Below are 15,773 nucleotides of genomic sequence, written 5' to 3'. Positions count from 1 at the left end.
ATTATTCCATGAAACCAATAAACATTTTTATAACATGTGATAATGAAATTGTAACCGAATGTAAAGAAATAAAGTTTCTAGGCTTTATATTGGACCAAAATTGTAATTGGAAAGGACATACAAATAATGTAAGGAAGCGTATAAACAGTTTTGTGTATGCTCTAAGAAGGTTAAAAAGAGAAGCCAATGAAACCACAGTCCTTACCGCTTACCACGGTTATGTAGGATCGATATTGAGATACGGACTTCTACTATGGGGAAATTCGGTATTAGTAAGAAAAGTTTTTATCGCGCAAAAGAAATGTATAAGAGCGATTTGTGGTGTCGGTCCAACAGAATCTTGTAAACCTCTATTTAAAAAATTAAAGCTTTTGACACTTACCTCAATGTATATTTATGAGGTGGGAATATTTGTAAAAAAACATTTGTATTTATTTACAACAATGACAGAATATAATAAATTCACACCCAGAGACCCCACACAACTGAAACTACCCACCTGTAAGTCAACGCTGCATCAACAAAATTGCGGTGTAATGGCTATTCGAATTTATAATAGGATACCAAAAAAAAATAAGAGAATTGCCATTAAATTATTTTAAATTAAAATTGAAAACATGGTTAATAGAAAATAATTTTTACAATATTAATGAGTTTTTGTAAAATATAAATGCTGTGACATTGACTTAGTTGAAATTTAAATTGTAATTTTAATTTTATTTGACATTTTTATTATTTTATTATTTGTAGTAGCTTTATTGACTGTTTGTAATGCATGACCAAAGTGACACTTCGTACTAATAGTGATTTATTGTATATGTAATTGAAAATTAAATATATGATGTACCTGTATAAAATAGAAAATGGATAAATTCAATAATTAATATTAGCATGCCATTTGATGTGGCGAAACATAATGGACATCTTATAAACTTCACAAATGCAACACCTTTTCTACAATGTTTCTAGCAAATAAATTTCATTTCATTTCATTGGGCGCCTACAATCGATTTTATTTTAATATTCGGCTGTTTACATGTTACCAAATATTTTTTTCAAAATAGATCTATAAAAATATCGTTTTGATTTTTATACTATTTTTTCCCATTAGTAAACACAATAAAGGGTAAACTTATATATTTTTTAATTTGATTTAAAAAATCAGGCATTTAAGGGTTAATATCATATTTACTAGTGTCCCGCGGTGTAGAAAAGGATTGTTAGTAATGTGGGCTGTCAGTTTCATGGTATATTACTATACTTTGTCAGGTCGACCTCCATGTGGTTTACCTCTGGAATCATCGTGCTGAACCCCAGGTTTATTCATCACGATGGGGTAACTGACCTACCTTTTCATTCTCGCCTATCATCTTTTACTGGTGTACTGCTAGCGTTACTGTTAGCACAGGCAGGTATAGTATTCTATTATCCATTAAAATAACAAAAACTAGTGTCCTGCACTGCGTTTGCTCGTACGGGGTCGCCACTCAAAAACCTTTACTCGTCATTAGTTGTCGGTTCTTCGAGCTATGTGACCAGCCCACGACCACTTCAGCTTGCTTATCCTTCGGGCTATGTCAAAATGAAATTAAAAGCAATAATTACAAATAAACTTTTTATTAAAACGTATACAGGAGCGTAGCCACTGTACTGTATACATACTTGGAACGGTATGAATTTGAATAGCTATCTAAGCATAAACAATACAATGCGCACATACACAGGAACAATTGAAAAATAATTTGTATGACTATTTCCTTCACACATTTCAAACAATATTGAGCATAAATTTCTAAAAATACAGACTACAAAACTATATCCATTAATTTTAATATAATTATCCGTAAAAGTATTATTATTGCTCGTTTAAATGAGTTATCAATAAGTGGGTTACTATTGACGAATGAAGCGACCTAATTTCGTTTACAATATTCAAACTAATTGATATTTCGCCCTGTGTTAACTACATAATATCATTGTAATATGCTGATAACTATGCAGTTTTACGTATATTATTTTTATATTCTAAGCACTCTTAATATAATACTTAAGTAAGAAACTTAGTTTCGCAATTTCAATACATGATTAGACGAATGGAAGCAGATGGTTAATGTATAAATGAGCATATTAAGACATTTGAATACGTTTCACTTAAATTTAGAATAACAAAATCGAAGATTTATAATAATTAAGTACTCTTAGATATAGTTTAAAATTTCTTATAAGAAAATTATAAAAGAATACCAAAGACATCGGGATGGAGGGAATAAGTGAATGCAGTTACAAAATGAGGCGTAGACTAATCGAATAGTTAGAAAATTTAGTCAAAGAAAAAAAAAAGCAAATCTCTAATATTGCTTTTTGGTATTCACAGTCTTCGATTCCTTATAAATATAAATTTTATTGTTTGCCGAAAAGCTCTATCAACACTTCAATTTACAAGTCCATAGAAAAATATGTGACCAAAAAACGGCGGTATTTTATTGTATCCCCTTTAGTTTATCTCACTTGTAAAAGTTATCACAGACAACACCAATAAGTGTAAAATCAATAGACATTATAATTTCGTTGTTAATCACACGTTTATAATTATTGATAATTATAAACCTTACAAGAATAACTTTTAATAATACAATGAAAACATATTTTGTTTTATAAACCAAAAATATGGGTATGCAATGGATAAATGGGGCACGTACCCCCTAAAAGATAATCATAGGTATCCTGTATGTGCTACGACTTAATAATTAATGACTCCATCCTTATTTTTTAAATAATTTACCATCAAAATATCTTTATTGTCTACATCGAGGCAATAGATATTGTGAAATTAAATTTTCCATTATAAAACTAGATATCTTCACAAAATGTCTTCAATGTTTTAGACATGGAATGTGTTTTGACTTATTTATTTCAGAAATGAAGCGGTAAAAAAAAGTAAAAAAAAAAAATATTGCGTCACAATGTTTAAATATTCTGTGTGGGAGAATATTTATGGAGTTGGTCATAGAAGAAGTTCATTTGGGAATAGATTCATAGATGCATAATCCTCTAGGACCTGAAACAATATTTTTAACTTGAGCAAATCATGTGCAAACAGGTCACAATTGGACATTAATTTTACAAAGATAAATAACTGTCACGCCTGTCTACCATTAGGGTAGGCACATACAATGGAACGCTATTCAAATAGATCTCTTTCGCTACCTCCACATTCATCAATCTTTTCATACACGCTCGCCGGTTACGGGTACTTTTAATTTGGCCCTTCTTCAGCACGTCGCCTATTTGGTCGACATACGTCCGTCTCGGGCGGCCCCTACCGACATCTCCATTCTTGCTCGATAAATCTCTTTCGTAATTCTTCTTTTATCCATCCTCTCCATATGGCTAAACCAACGCAACATTCCCTTTTCGATGTTTGTCACTACATCGTCTTTCAGTCAACAGTTCTTAGTAACTTGACATTGGCTGAATTTCGAAAAATTTCAGATTATTTTTAAACAACTTATCCCACTTATATGTATAAGTATAATTAACGGGGCGGGTGAAGAGTGACATTTTGTTAGATTCTCAATAATTTTTTTTAATAGAGAATTTTTGCAAAGAACTTTTCATCGAGGTTACTGGTGACCCAAGAGCTGGTAGCTACTTTGCCCAAAATATAAGTTTGGCAATCCAAAGATGTAATGCTGCCAGTATCTTGGGTACGCTGCCTCGGTGTGGTGCGTTGGGGGATTACTTATAATTAGTATTAGTATTTAAGGAATTTTATATTAACTTTAATTTATTGTTGTATAGTAAATAGATAAGTAAAATTTATTAAATAAAATTGTTGCTTCATAGAGAAGCAAAAGAATTAGAATATAATCGTGGCGGTGACACGAAGTGGCGACATATTATTTTATATGAGAACCGTGCTACAGACCTGCCGTAGAAGGTGAACAGTGGGCGCGGGCACTGTGGGTGGTAAGATTTCGTGCAGGCGGCTGCCGTCGAGGCAGAGGTGGCGGTTGGAGAGCGAGTCGGCGGCCGCGCTCGGCTCCAGCGGCGTGTGCTGCAGCCCGTACTGCCGGCAAATGTCCGCCCACGCAGTCAGGTGCTTGTCGTTCGCCTCCTCCGCCACCGACGCTATGTCCGTCTGTTCGTACAAATAATTATAAATACTATTGGACATAATGCAGCGTCATTCACTACCAAAGTAAGCAGAACTGTAGAGTTTGAATCTATAATAATTTGTGAAGTATTTATTAGAATAAAATATTAAATAATAGTGAATGTAATGAACACACACAATGTATTTTATCTATATTTCTTATTTCTTTTATCGCTCTTAGCGATAAGGTCGCCCGTTGTTTTCTCACTGTGATTATTTCTTGTAATTATTTATATTTATAATAAGTTTACTATTGTAATTTTTTGGAGGAAACAATAAAGTATATGATCTGGCAAATATTACATATAAAGATCCGTCAGTATTCTACGACTGTGATGATATAATTGTGCAAGTAACTTTACTCACTTAATATCTTATAGCACCTTAACGGTTTAAGTAATCACTATGAAATTTGGTGTACATATACCGACTACATGCAATGGAGAAAGCTATATGCTCCATTTTATCCTGGTCATTAAAAATATCCCAGTCAAGCGGATGAAGTCGCGGGTAAAAGCTAGTAACAAATAAATAAATAAATAAGCAATAAAAAATAACAGGTCCTCTCATTTGAGTGTAGACCGTACCTTGGCCAAAGTGGATATGGCCGTTCCATAATAGTCGTGGTTGATCTTGAATATGTCGGCGACGATGTCCGCGAGGCTGCCCTGCGTGCTGTCGGCGGTGTCGACCAGGTTGTAGACGCGGCGCGCGGCGGCCGGCGAGCGGCCCAGCGTCCACGCGGCGCGGCACACGTCCCGCACGTGCACCGTGTGCATGCGCAGCTCCGACGTCCACAGCAGCTTCATAGTTTCACCCAGGTGCTTGTAGATGGCGCCGTACAGCAGCCGCGGCGCTGCACCATGCAAATTATAATTATTTATTACTCGTCGAGTAATTAGTAGAATATAGTAGTGAAATTATTGACAACTGCGTTAATTATTATCATTAATACTCTTATCCCAATTATTATTTGGAGGCGGCGTAATATATATTGTAATTATTTATATTTATAATAAGTTTACTATTGTAATTTTTTGGAGGAAACAATAAAGAGTATTATTGAAACTTCTTTGCGGCCATGATGTAAATTTAAGTCTGGCCACATATATTTGTTGGTGTTATTTTTTTTTATATGGTTTTTGTTTCTATTCAAATGTTTGTCTCGTCTTGTATCTACACGTATTATACATATTGTTGTTCTAAAGAATATTTTCTTTCACTGTGACCCTATACAAGTATCTATCTATCTATATATGAGGACTGGTTCAATCTTAGATTAAAAATATATACATAGGTTGATAATTACCAAGAGACCAAAAAAATTAACTGAGACTTTTACTCAGATAATGAAGATATATAGATACGGAATTTTACATAATGTAATTAAAAACATATCAATGCTCGAGGAATATAGACTGTACCGACTTCTTCTTGTTATATCTCTAAATTATGCGGTTTAGATGTTAAACTGGAAATTGAACCCTTAAATACCTGAAGTTTCAAATTTGATACCGGGGTTATAAATCGCATCGGGCGCCGACAATCGATTTTATTTAATATTTGGCTGTTTACATGTTATCAAATGTTTTTTTTTTTTCAAATTAAATATATAAAAATATCGTTTTGATTCTTTTTACTATTTTTCCCCATTAGTAAACATAGTAAAGGGTACACTTACATATTTTTAATTTGATTTAAAAAATCAGGATTTTAAGGGTTAATAGCTTAGAAGTAGATTTTCAGTATTTTTATCGTAATTTTCATATTTCTCATCATCATACCTGTCATTACTGTCCAGTGCTCAATATAGGCCTCCCCCATAAAGGGGGCTTTGGTAACTGCCACGCTTAGCAGGCAGGTTGGCAATCACAGTTAGGCCTTGGATGATATTTGAAGAGAGATGCTGCTGATCATCCCTCGATCTTTGTAATTATTTGGATAATAATAACGAGATTTTGGGTTTACACGATCTTAGTGGTATACCAGTTTAATACATGTAATTAAGTTCCCTTAATCCACTGTCGCCTCTTACGACACCCACGGGAGAGGAAGGAGTGGACCAATCTATGCCGGGACTACATGGCGACTTTACTGTGTCTTAATACTTTTTTTTTACAACACAGGGGGCAAACGAGCATGCGGCTCACCTGGTGGTAAGTGACTACCACCGCCCATGATCACCCACAACACTAACGGTACTGTAGGTGTGCTGCCGGCCTTTTAAAAAGGAATATGCTCTTTTCTTGAAGGTTATGTTGTCGTGTCGGTTCGGAAATACTGCTGCTGGAAGTTGATTCCAAAGAGTGGTTGTGCGTGGAAGAAAGTGCCTTAATACTTACTCAGGCTTCTCCTGTCACCGATGCCGTATACGATCGCCGGCCGCAGTATGGTGTAGTTTAATTCTGGCTCCAATTTCTTCAGCTCTTGTTCCACCTTCGCTTTCATTATGGCTTCTATCGTCCATGGATTAACTGGGTCAGTTTCCTTGTGTGGCTAAAACATAGATTAATATTTTTTTTAATATTACAAATACATTATTATACAATGTTTAAAAGTTAAATGAATATTAATGCGGTACATAACACATCTTAACAGGCAGACCGACAACTTGCTTGATATTCTAAGCTTATAAAAAACATTACCATCAATTATTTAACTCAATGATACTTGAAATGAATAGTACAGTATTTGTCTAATTCTTAAAAAAAAAATGTGTTTAGTAATTTTTTTTTAATGGGTGAAAATGGTATGGTAACCCCGCCTGCGCTTACGGGATACGCTGGCGGAGCTCCAGTGAAGGGTGATAGATGAGAATGAAAACAGGCCAGTTAGCCCATCATGATGAATTCATCAGGAATTAACCATGATAGTGTCCAGGGAGAACCGCGAGGAGATAGACCTGGTTGGGTATATTGCTAGCAATGGGATTCTCAGTCTCCATTACTAACAATCCCTTTCCCCCTGTGTTTGGTGGATGAAATATTTCTTCTTTACGTTTCAGAGATGATGTCGCATTTAAATTACATTATATCGAAAAATTTATGCTATATTTCTAAGGGATAGGTAACATAAGTGAAAATGTACGGAATAACAATACAGAAAGAAAAACAATATGTATACAATAAATATAAATGCAACACCTTTTCTACAATATTTCTAGCAAATAAATTTCATTTCATTTCATTTTTTTTTACAACTTAGAATGGCAAACAAGCTGACGGCCCACCTGATGGAAAGTGGTAACCGTCGCCTATAGACATGAGCAGTACCATGGACATAACAGAGTATACTGTTTCGCCCATGATACCCCCCATGCGTTGCCATTCCTGAGGACTCAGGTGTTATTCCTCTGTACCCAGTAAATTCACGCCATATCCCACCCTTCAAACCAAAACACAGCCATGCAAACACAACTGCTTCACGGTAGAAACACGAATGGGACAGAGGTACCCAAGCAATCGACTTTTGTACAAAGGCTCCCTCTGGTTATATATTATATTATATATTAAGAGTAATCGAAAGATACGAAAATTAAAGACACACCTTATCCTTACTGCTCATATATCCACTGGATATTTCGACGAGCCTGGCAATTTTTTGTTTGGCGCATTCCCTGGCCACGTTGCAGCTCAAGGTGTAGATACCCTCCGAGTACACGGCCTCCGACTGGCCCACCCTGGTCTCCCCTGCGCAGTTCACCACCAGGCCCCACGGCTCGGCGGTGCCGGTGTCTAGTGCGGCGGCGCATGATGCTGTCAAGCATTATCACTATTATTTGATGTAAAAGAAAATTCACTGTCCCCAGTTTAAGAAGTTGATGTAATTTTATAAGCTTTTTATTCAGTTGACATTGTTTTGTTTTATACAACTTAGAATGGCAAACAAGCTGACGGCCCACCTGATGGTAAGTGGTAACCGTCGCCTATAGACATGAGCAGTACCATGGACATAACAGAATATAGATATATAACTAGATCCAATTAATGAATAGAGTATATCTTTTTTTTTATTTTTGTTTGTATTATTGTTCCTTTTTAGTCTAATGACGTGACAAGTTTATATTTTACTGTCCTATTTAATTATTATATTAACATGTATTCAAGTGCTTGGTATTATGTACAAAACATAGAAAATTCTTGGTGACAATTAACAAAAATATATTTTATTACAAATGAATAAAATGCATATTGTGTGATAAGTGTTATGGTTACATGTGACTTTGTTTTCCGGTATACATTATGTATCCTGGTGTTGACTCTAGTAACAACATGATAAGTTATCAAGGCTGTGATGAATCATTTCCATTTATTCTTAGCTACAAATTAAAATATGCATGTAGCTACATTATTTTATAAACATGTATTTTTGTCCTTTGTTAATTAATGACATATAAAATTATATTTCTTAGCAATTTGGTGGTAATTATAGGTGATGGTTACTACTTTTCATTGGTGGTCTGTTAGCTTGTTTATCATTTTAAATATCATAAAAAAATACTAGGTTTATTTAACTGTATATTTGTTTATGTATTAATAGTTGTAGCACTTCAGCTGCCAGCTAATGAAATGCTTTCTTACTGTACTGGGTTGACTGACAGAGATTGTCAGAGATAAGTCCACCCTTGCTCACAACATTTTTGAATAGATTATTTTATATGTAACTTACCAGTGCAATAAAGAATATATATAGGTTAGAAATAAACAATAAGTAAGGTCAGGTTTGATATAGTCAATAGAAAATTTTCATCTTTGTTTTACTTTGCAAAAAATAAAGCCAAGCACTAGTAAATGATGAATGAAGGAATGAGTGGTTTATCCAAATAAATGACCTGAATAAAATTTTTGTAGTTTACATGTATTAGAATCATCCGATTACATCAGGTGGGCCATCAGCTTGTTTCTGATTCTAAATTATATAAAATAAAAAAAATAAAAAATAAAAATATAGAAAACATTCATATGATGAAAAGTTCAAACTGAGGTATAATCATTTTTCTATCAATAGTTGTAAATAGTTTCATTTACTAAACTGCCCAGTTTTGTTATTATAAGTACAGTATTGGCATTTTAATAAATTTTCTGAAAATATTTATAAATTGTTCATTTCATCATGTGGACATTTTGTAGATAATTAGTTTCAACTTTTCCTAAAGTATGCAGTCTAGTAATTCTAATCTGTATTTAAAATAGAAGATCTAAGTATATTGTTTGTTAAAAATCATAATTGTATAAAGTAGTTAACTTGTGTTTTAAATTATATTTAACAGGAATATAAAATATACATTTTACACAACAAAGTTACATTCTAGAATTATGAATATGAACTCTGTTTAATAAATATATATGCATGTTGATGTGCAATTGTTATCACTTGGATAAGGAAATTAAACCTTGACCCTGTTACTAAGGAATTTGAAAGGTTTCACATTAATAGTGAATTAATCGAATTATAGCAACTTATATTTAGAATTAAAAGGCTTTAACTAAAATACACTTACTAGGATTTATTAGGTTGGCACTCTTATATTCTACGCGGGGGTCTTCAAATACTTTAGTATGGGCAGGATTCAGGAAAGCCAATTGAGGAGGAGTCTTATCCACCACACGGACCCCGCTCACCAGATCGTTGGTTATGAGATAATCCACGAGGTTCCGGCCAATAAAACCGCAACCTAAAATAAAACAGCGGTTAGATACGAAAAATATTAACTCATTTGATGACTAACACAGACTTTCCAAAGACCGTTACGAGGCGAAAAGAAAAGTTATTTCTTAAACTATTCGAATGTTGTTAGATTATTTTATGCATTTTATACGAAGGGACTTTAATGCTACTGTAATAAATTACCTCCTAGAACCGCAACTCGTGGTTTTAAAATATCACCGGCGGAATCACACATTTCGATATCGGTGCCTATAACAAAATGTGAAATTGATTTTTTTTTTTTTTTTTTAGTACGTTTGTTCCGTTTGGAACAGGCTAAGGTCGGAGACCATGCTGCCTAGTCTTCAAAAAGATAATTTGTCTGGAATTTTATTTTTCTAATGTCGCTTCAATTATTGTCATAATCTTCAATATTTCATTTGTCAAATCCGGTAAGTACATTTTTAAATATCTTTTCTTGAGTTTTCTTAAACCAGTGGATTTATCAAATTAAAAATAAATAATTATAAAAAATCATTGTCTTGCAATTCAATAAAAGTATTCTTATAGCTCCTTGAATGTTGTAGTAATATAAGTGAAAATAGCTTTGAAACAAGAAGGAAATCTTAAGAGAAGCGGGATTGAGTGCGGTATATTTTCGGGTTTTTTGAAGATAATCCTAATTTCGTCAAACATAATGTGTCTTTGAATGACAAATTCAGAGCAATCAAAAAAAAAAAGGTGATGTAGAGATTGGGCTGTATTTGAGTTACACCATGTGCATGATGGATATATAATTCTAGGTGTTCGTTGAAATGTCCGTGGCCGATTCGTAATCTAAAATATTGGTGTAAAATTTTCTGTTTGTGTCCTTTCCTTTGCAGAACCACGGTTTTCCAATACGCCAATTAATTTTGCGGTTTTGCCTTTATTTTTATTTGTATTATTTAGTTGTAACGATTTTATGTATTCCAATACTACAATCTGAGTAACAAAGGGTAAATCTTGAACACGAGCAGCACTTGAATTAATAATTTTAGCCAAAGTGTCTACTTGTTCATTCCCAAACACTCCAATATGTGAAGGGGTCCAGATGAAGATAATATCTATATATAGTACAGAGATGATAATATTTATTACGAATTTCTTGAATTAAGTAGTTTGATGATGAAATGAATGTGTTATTTTTTAATGCCATAAGAACACTCATACTATCTGTAATTATAATCCATTTCGAATATAGTACCTGTTTTTCTATGTATTCTAATGCTAAAAATATAGTTTTTGCTTCTGCTGTGTAAATACTAGCAAATTGAAATTTTATAACCGTGACCAAATCTATTGTCGTAAAAAGCCATGAAGTGCTAAGTGCATTTTTGGAACCATCTGTATATATCTTTGTTAAATTCTGATAAAGTCTCATTACATATCGTGCTTTTCTTTTATGTCTTTACGTATAACAATTTTGATCTTACAGAACTTACTGATAAGTTATAACAAGGAAGTATCTTACTACTATAGGTGTTATATTCATCTCGAATCAAATCATTGACAATAGTTTTATTCAAAAACATAGAAATGGGGCAATTTAATAATTTGAGTATGAGTGGGTTATAAACAAAAAACTTTGAAGAGAAATTTGAGTATAAACGAAGAAGGATGTTACATTTTTGTCCTAATTGTTAATTAAAATAAGTCTTAAATTCATATTTTGAATTTTTCGAGTTTTTCTACTAATTTATGTTCTGAGGAATAACAAAAGAAAGCGTAATCAAAATTACTTCTAACAAGAGATTTGTAAAGTAAAAGGATAATTTTAGGATCATGGTTACGACCAATTACAGATCTTATTATATTAGTGGCTCTGTTCTACTAAGCAATCAACGTGTTTATCATTTTAAATATCATAAAAAAATAACTAGGTTTATTATTATATATAATATTCATTAATGGAACATATTTATGAACTTGATGAAAAACAACTACTTTACTTTTGGTTAAACTAATATCGAGGGAAAGAAGAGAAAAATATTTCTCAAGTCTTTTTAATGACTCAATTAACACTAATTGCATATCAATAATATTCTTTCCTTTTATATAAATTAATAAATCATCGGCAAATTGCAAGTTGACTGACAGAGAATTAAGTTTATAGATATATAAAATATATAGTAGCGGGCTTAAAATACCACCTTGACATACTCCTTTAACATTTTTAATTTACTATTTATTTTATACACTTCTCTATTACTAAGAAAATTATAAATCCATTCGATAAGTTTCAAAGAATATATATAGAACTGTTAAATTTACATTGTTAAACAATCTAAAAAAACAGATAGAACATATTCATCGTTATTCAAAGATATAGTCACATAGAAAATTTTCGCGCGCTTGTTCCACGGCGACTTTGATTCAAAAAAATAAAGAACTCTAAACGCTGTTTAATTAATTGTAAATGATGAATAAATAGGAATGAAATTTGTAGGATCTTTATCCAATTATAATCAAACACCATTTTCCATTCTGGTGAATAAAAAATTTTTTGTAGTTTACATGTATTTTATTCAGAATCATCCATATTGTATGTTAAGCGATCAGGTAGGTATCTTTTCTAGATTTTACTGCTTGTTTTCATCAATTGATTCTAAATTATATAAAATTAAAAAATAAAAAAAATCAAATATATTTGAAAAAATCATTCATATATCTTTAAAATGATTTTGAAAAGTTCTCATATTTTGCCAAACAGTGAAATTGGTAATCTAAAATTTGGAACAAAATTTTTTGTCTTATCAATTTTTAACAGTTGAACTCTTTTAAAATTTATGTAATTATCATTTAAACTAAACTGCCATTTTTGTTATTCCACCAAGGTACTGCAATATGTTTGTGCATCTTTAATAACCGCTATTTGATAAGTTCCTACGAACGGAATATTTATAAATATTGTAATTGTTTATTTCATCATACTCGAAATCCAAAAGTGGAATCGATTAACAGTTTCAGTAAAGAATTAACGAGACGTAGGTTTATACGATTTAACAAAAGTTTATTAACTTCATCTATAAGTATGTTGTTCAGTACGGATTGATGAATCTTTGTGTTTATTTAAAATAGAAGGATCATCAGAATATTTTAATTTGGATGGGGATAAAAATCATAATTGTATAAAGTAGTTAACTTGTGTTTTAAATTATATTCATCTAAACAATCAAGAATGTCTTTAATATAAAATATATGATGTGCATTTAAATCTCCAGATATGATAGTGGGTTTAGGAAGAGACTCCAAAAGAACTTAAATTTGGCTTTAGTAAAACTAGGTGTACTATTGGTAGGACAGTAAATACTGGCAACTGAATACCAAGAATTATTAACTTCAATACTAATAGCTATAGTTTGCAAAGAATTGTCGAAAAAAGAGTGAAGTTTTTTATATCTAATACTATTATGTATAATAATCGCTACTCCATATACCACAATCATTTCGTTCTATACAATAATCTTTAATTTTTAATTTGTAATGTGGTTTTAGCCAAGTTTCTGAGATGAGATGTGAATATGATGTTCATTTAAAAATTGTGTAAAAATATGTCGATTGCCTTGACCACTGTTGATAGTTAATTGGTCTCGAAATTTTGAAATAGGTCTATTACCAAAAGTATCATATAAAAACACTTTTAGTGTTAATTAGATGTGTTCTTTGTGTTATGTAGTGAAATAAGTTTGATTATGCTTTCTATTAAAAGTGATAAACTTTTATCAAATTTAGAATAAATTAGGTCTACATTTTTTTTAGGATTTGTTACCCAGTTTAGGAAATATTTAGTGCTAAGTATATCTCCAAAAGAAGCAGGTCTGAATTTAGATCTATTTTCAGCAATTTTCTTTTGTTTAACAGGGCATTGCGGTGATACACTTGTGTGATTTCCATTGCAGTGTACAAAATAGATTCCAGTTGTACAAGTTTTATAATTATGCTCACCACAGATGCTGACCCTTACAGAATTTAGCTAAATGTCCATACCTCAGATCGTTTAACTGGTGGTATATATGGAGTGACATTGTGGCGCCAATCCACAGGTAATACAGATGCAGCAAAAGTAATTGTCACAATAAACATATCCATGAGTCAACCTTAAAATAATAGCAATAATTTTCTTAGCGGTTAGATATATTTTTTTAAATATATTTGTAGGTACATTTCTATTTGATTCTGTTGAAGAAGCAGGACTTTCCAAAGACCGTTAAAATGGTAGTCATTTAAAAAAGTTTTATTATTTAAAAAAGCATTGGCTAAGTCTATTTTTAAACTATACTCCGTTTTGAGATTTATTTATAGATCTAAGATAAGTTTATTAAAACGAAACAGGGAGAGTGAGAGCTCTTCCAATGGTTTTCTGACTATCTGAATAAAAGACAACAAATTCTGTCCCAGGGGATTCCTCTATCTTCTAATATAATCTGTGACGTAGTACTTATCGCAATTCGATGGTTTTAATATATATCCTTGTCATTACAAGGTTCATGGACATCACAATCGTCATCTTTTTTTTTCCTTTTTCTACAACTGATATCGGTTTAGCAATAATAAGAATATAGAATAGTTTTAATAAATTAATAAAAAAAATTTAAAAAACCCGCTTGTTCTTATTCGAGTTTCCCGCCTTTTTCTGTGAAATTGAAAAGAAATTGTCATTATGTGACATGACATCTGATGTTAATTTGTCAATGGCTTGCTGTCATTGTCAACTATTACATTGACAGTTGAAAGTTTGACATTTTGTATTTGTTGTGTAGCACTAACATTTGAAGTGCAGCAGCAAAGGTTCAAATATGGGTTAAACCTTTGGTTATAACAAAGATTTCGGACTTGTTCTTAGGGTTCAAAGCTAAACAGCCACATATTATTGACAGTTGTATTTGCTTAGTGCATAAATAATTGAGATAAATAATTTTAGCACAGAATAAAGAAGTACAGAAGGCTGTTTATGGGAATTGGGGAAGGCCAATGCTCAGCGGTGGATAGATAATGGATGATAAAGATGAAAAACGGTGTTTACACTGTGACTTTAATAAGGAAATATTTTTTTAGATCTCAATATTAGAGTCATCGTCAGAGTCAGCCACAATATTATTACAACGTGAGTCCGTTTCAAAAATTTTGGAATTTCTTGTTCTTAGGTGAGTTTTAAGCGTAGACGTAGCTCATTCCACATCACCTATAATCCCTCACTGGTGCCTCGCCAGCGTATACCAATAGCGCAGGCGAGGTTATTATTCCATCATCACCCATTTAAAAAAATGTGTAAACGTAATATAATGTATCCCATATATGTATCCTTAGATAAAGAACTTAATATATCTAAAAGATTTGTACAATTCAATGATTTTTATATTAAGTAGATATATATCATTACAACTGCATTATATTTGTTTTTGATTGGCAGGTACTATTCTTAATCTACGTATTTGCATATTTTTCCTTTTCTCCTAGGTAGTTTTACCCAGTATTAAATGATAACAAATCGGATCAGGTAATGCACTTATGTATAAAATTTAAAAGATTAATATAAAAAGACTGTATTAGTATTTGCTAAATATTTTCAGTATTGTAGTTATATAAAAATAGCTAAATTTGTAGCTGTGATCTAGTTTACAAAATTTCCTCTATTAGAATATAAAAAGGGTTATAATAAGTATACATAAGACTGTATATTAGTATGCTAGTTAATTTGAAAAAATTCGCAATGTGTTCTTGTCTTCTGAACAACTTGTTCATTACGCTCGTTTGATCCGGCTTGAAGGACCAAAATGCAACGTTTTCTTACTATATAACGTGACATTATTATATATGTAAACGGAAAGTACCAAGTTCATCATTTCAAAACAAAAAATCTACTGCAGCTAGCTAGATTTTGCAAAACTAGTAAATCTAATTTAAAAGCTTAAAGATTAGAAACTACTTA

General features: G+C 32.0%; 1 protein-coding gene across 1 annotated transcript; it reads right to left on the bottom strand.

Annotated features, from left to right (window-relative positions):
- Positions 1 to 1,601: 1,601 nt before the first annotated feature.
- Positions 1,602 to 10,088, bottom strand: LOC113518914 (uncharacterized). Its single transcript, XM_026903942.3, has 7 exons — positions 10,007 to 10,088; positions 9,657 to 9,830; positions 7,703 to 7,911; positions 6,499 to 6,652; positions 4,744 to 5,012; positions 3,929 to 4,141; positions 1,602 to 3,058 (listed from the first exon to the last, which is right to left on the bottom strand). Exons 1-7 carry the CDS (start codon positions 10,056 to 10,058, stop codon positions 3,005 to 3,007), a joined length of 1,125 nt encoding a protein of 374 aa, XP_026759743.2. The 5' UTR covers positions 10,059 to 10,088; the 3' UTR covers positions 1,602 to 3,004.
- Positions 10,089 to 15,773: the final 5,685 nt, after the last annotated feature.

The sequence above is a fragment of the Galleria mellonella genome, unplaced genomic scaffold, assembly GCF_026898425.1.
Source record: "Galleria mellonella isolate WM207_F2 unplaced genomic scaffold, CSIRO_AGI_GalMel_v1 utg874, whole genome shotgun sequence".
NCBI classification, from domain to species: Eukaryota; Metazoa; Arthropoda; class Insecta; order Lepidoptera; family Pyralidae; genus Galleria; species Galleria mellonella.
Note: the sequence above shows the minus strand (reverse complement) of the source record. Positions and strands in the feature narration are given on the sequence as shown.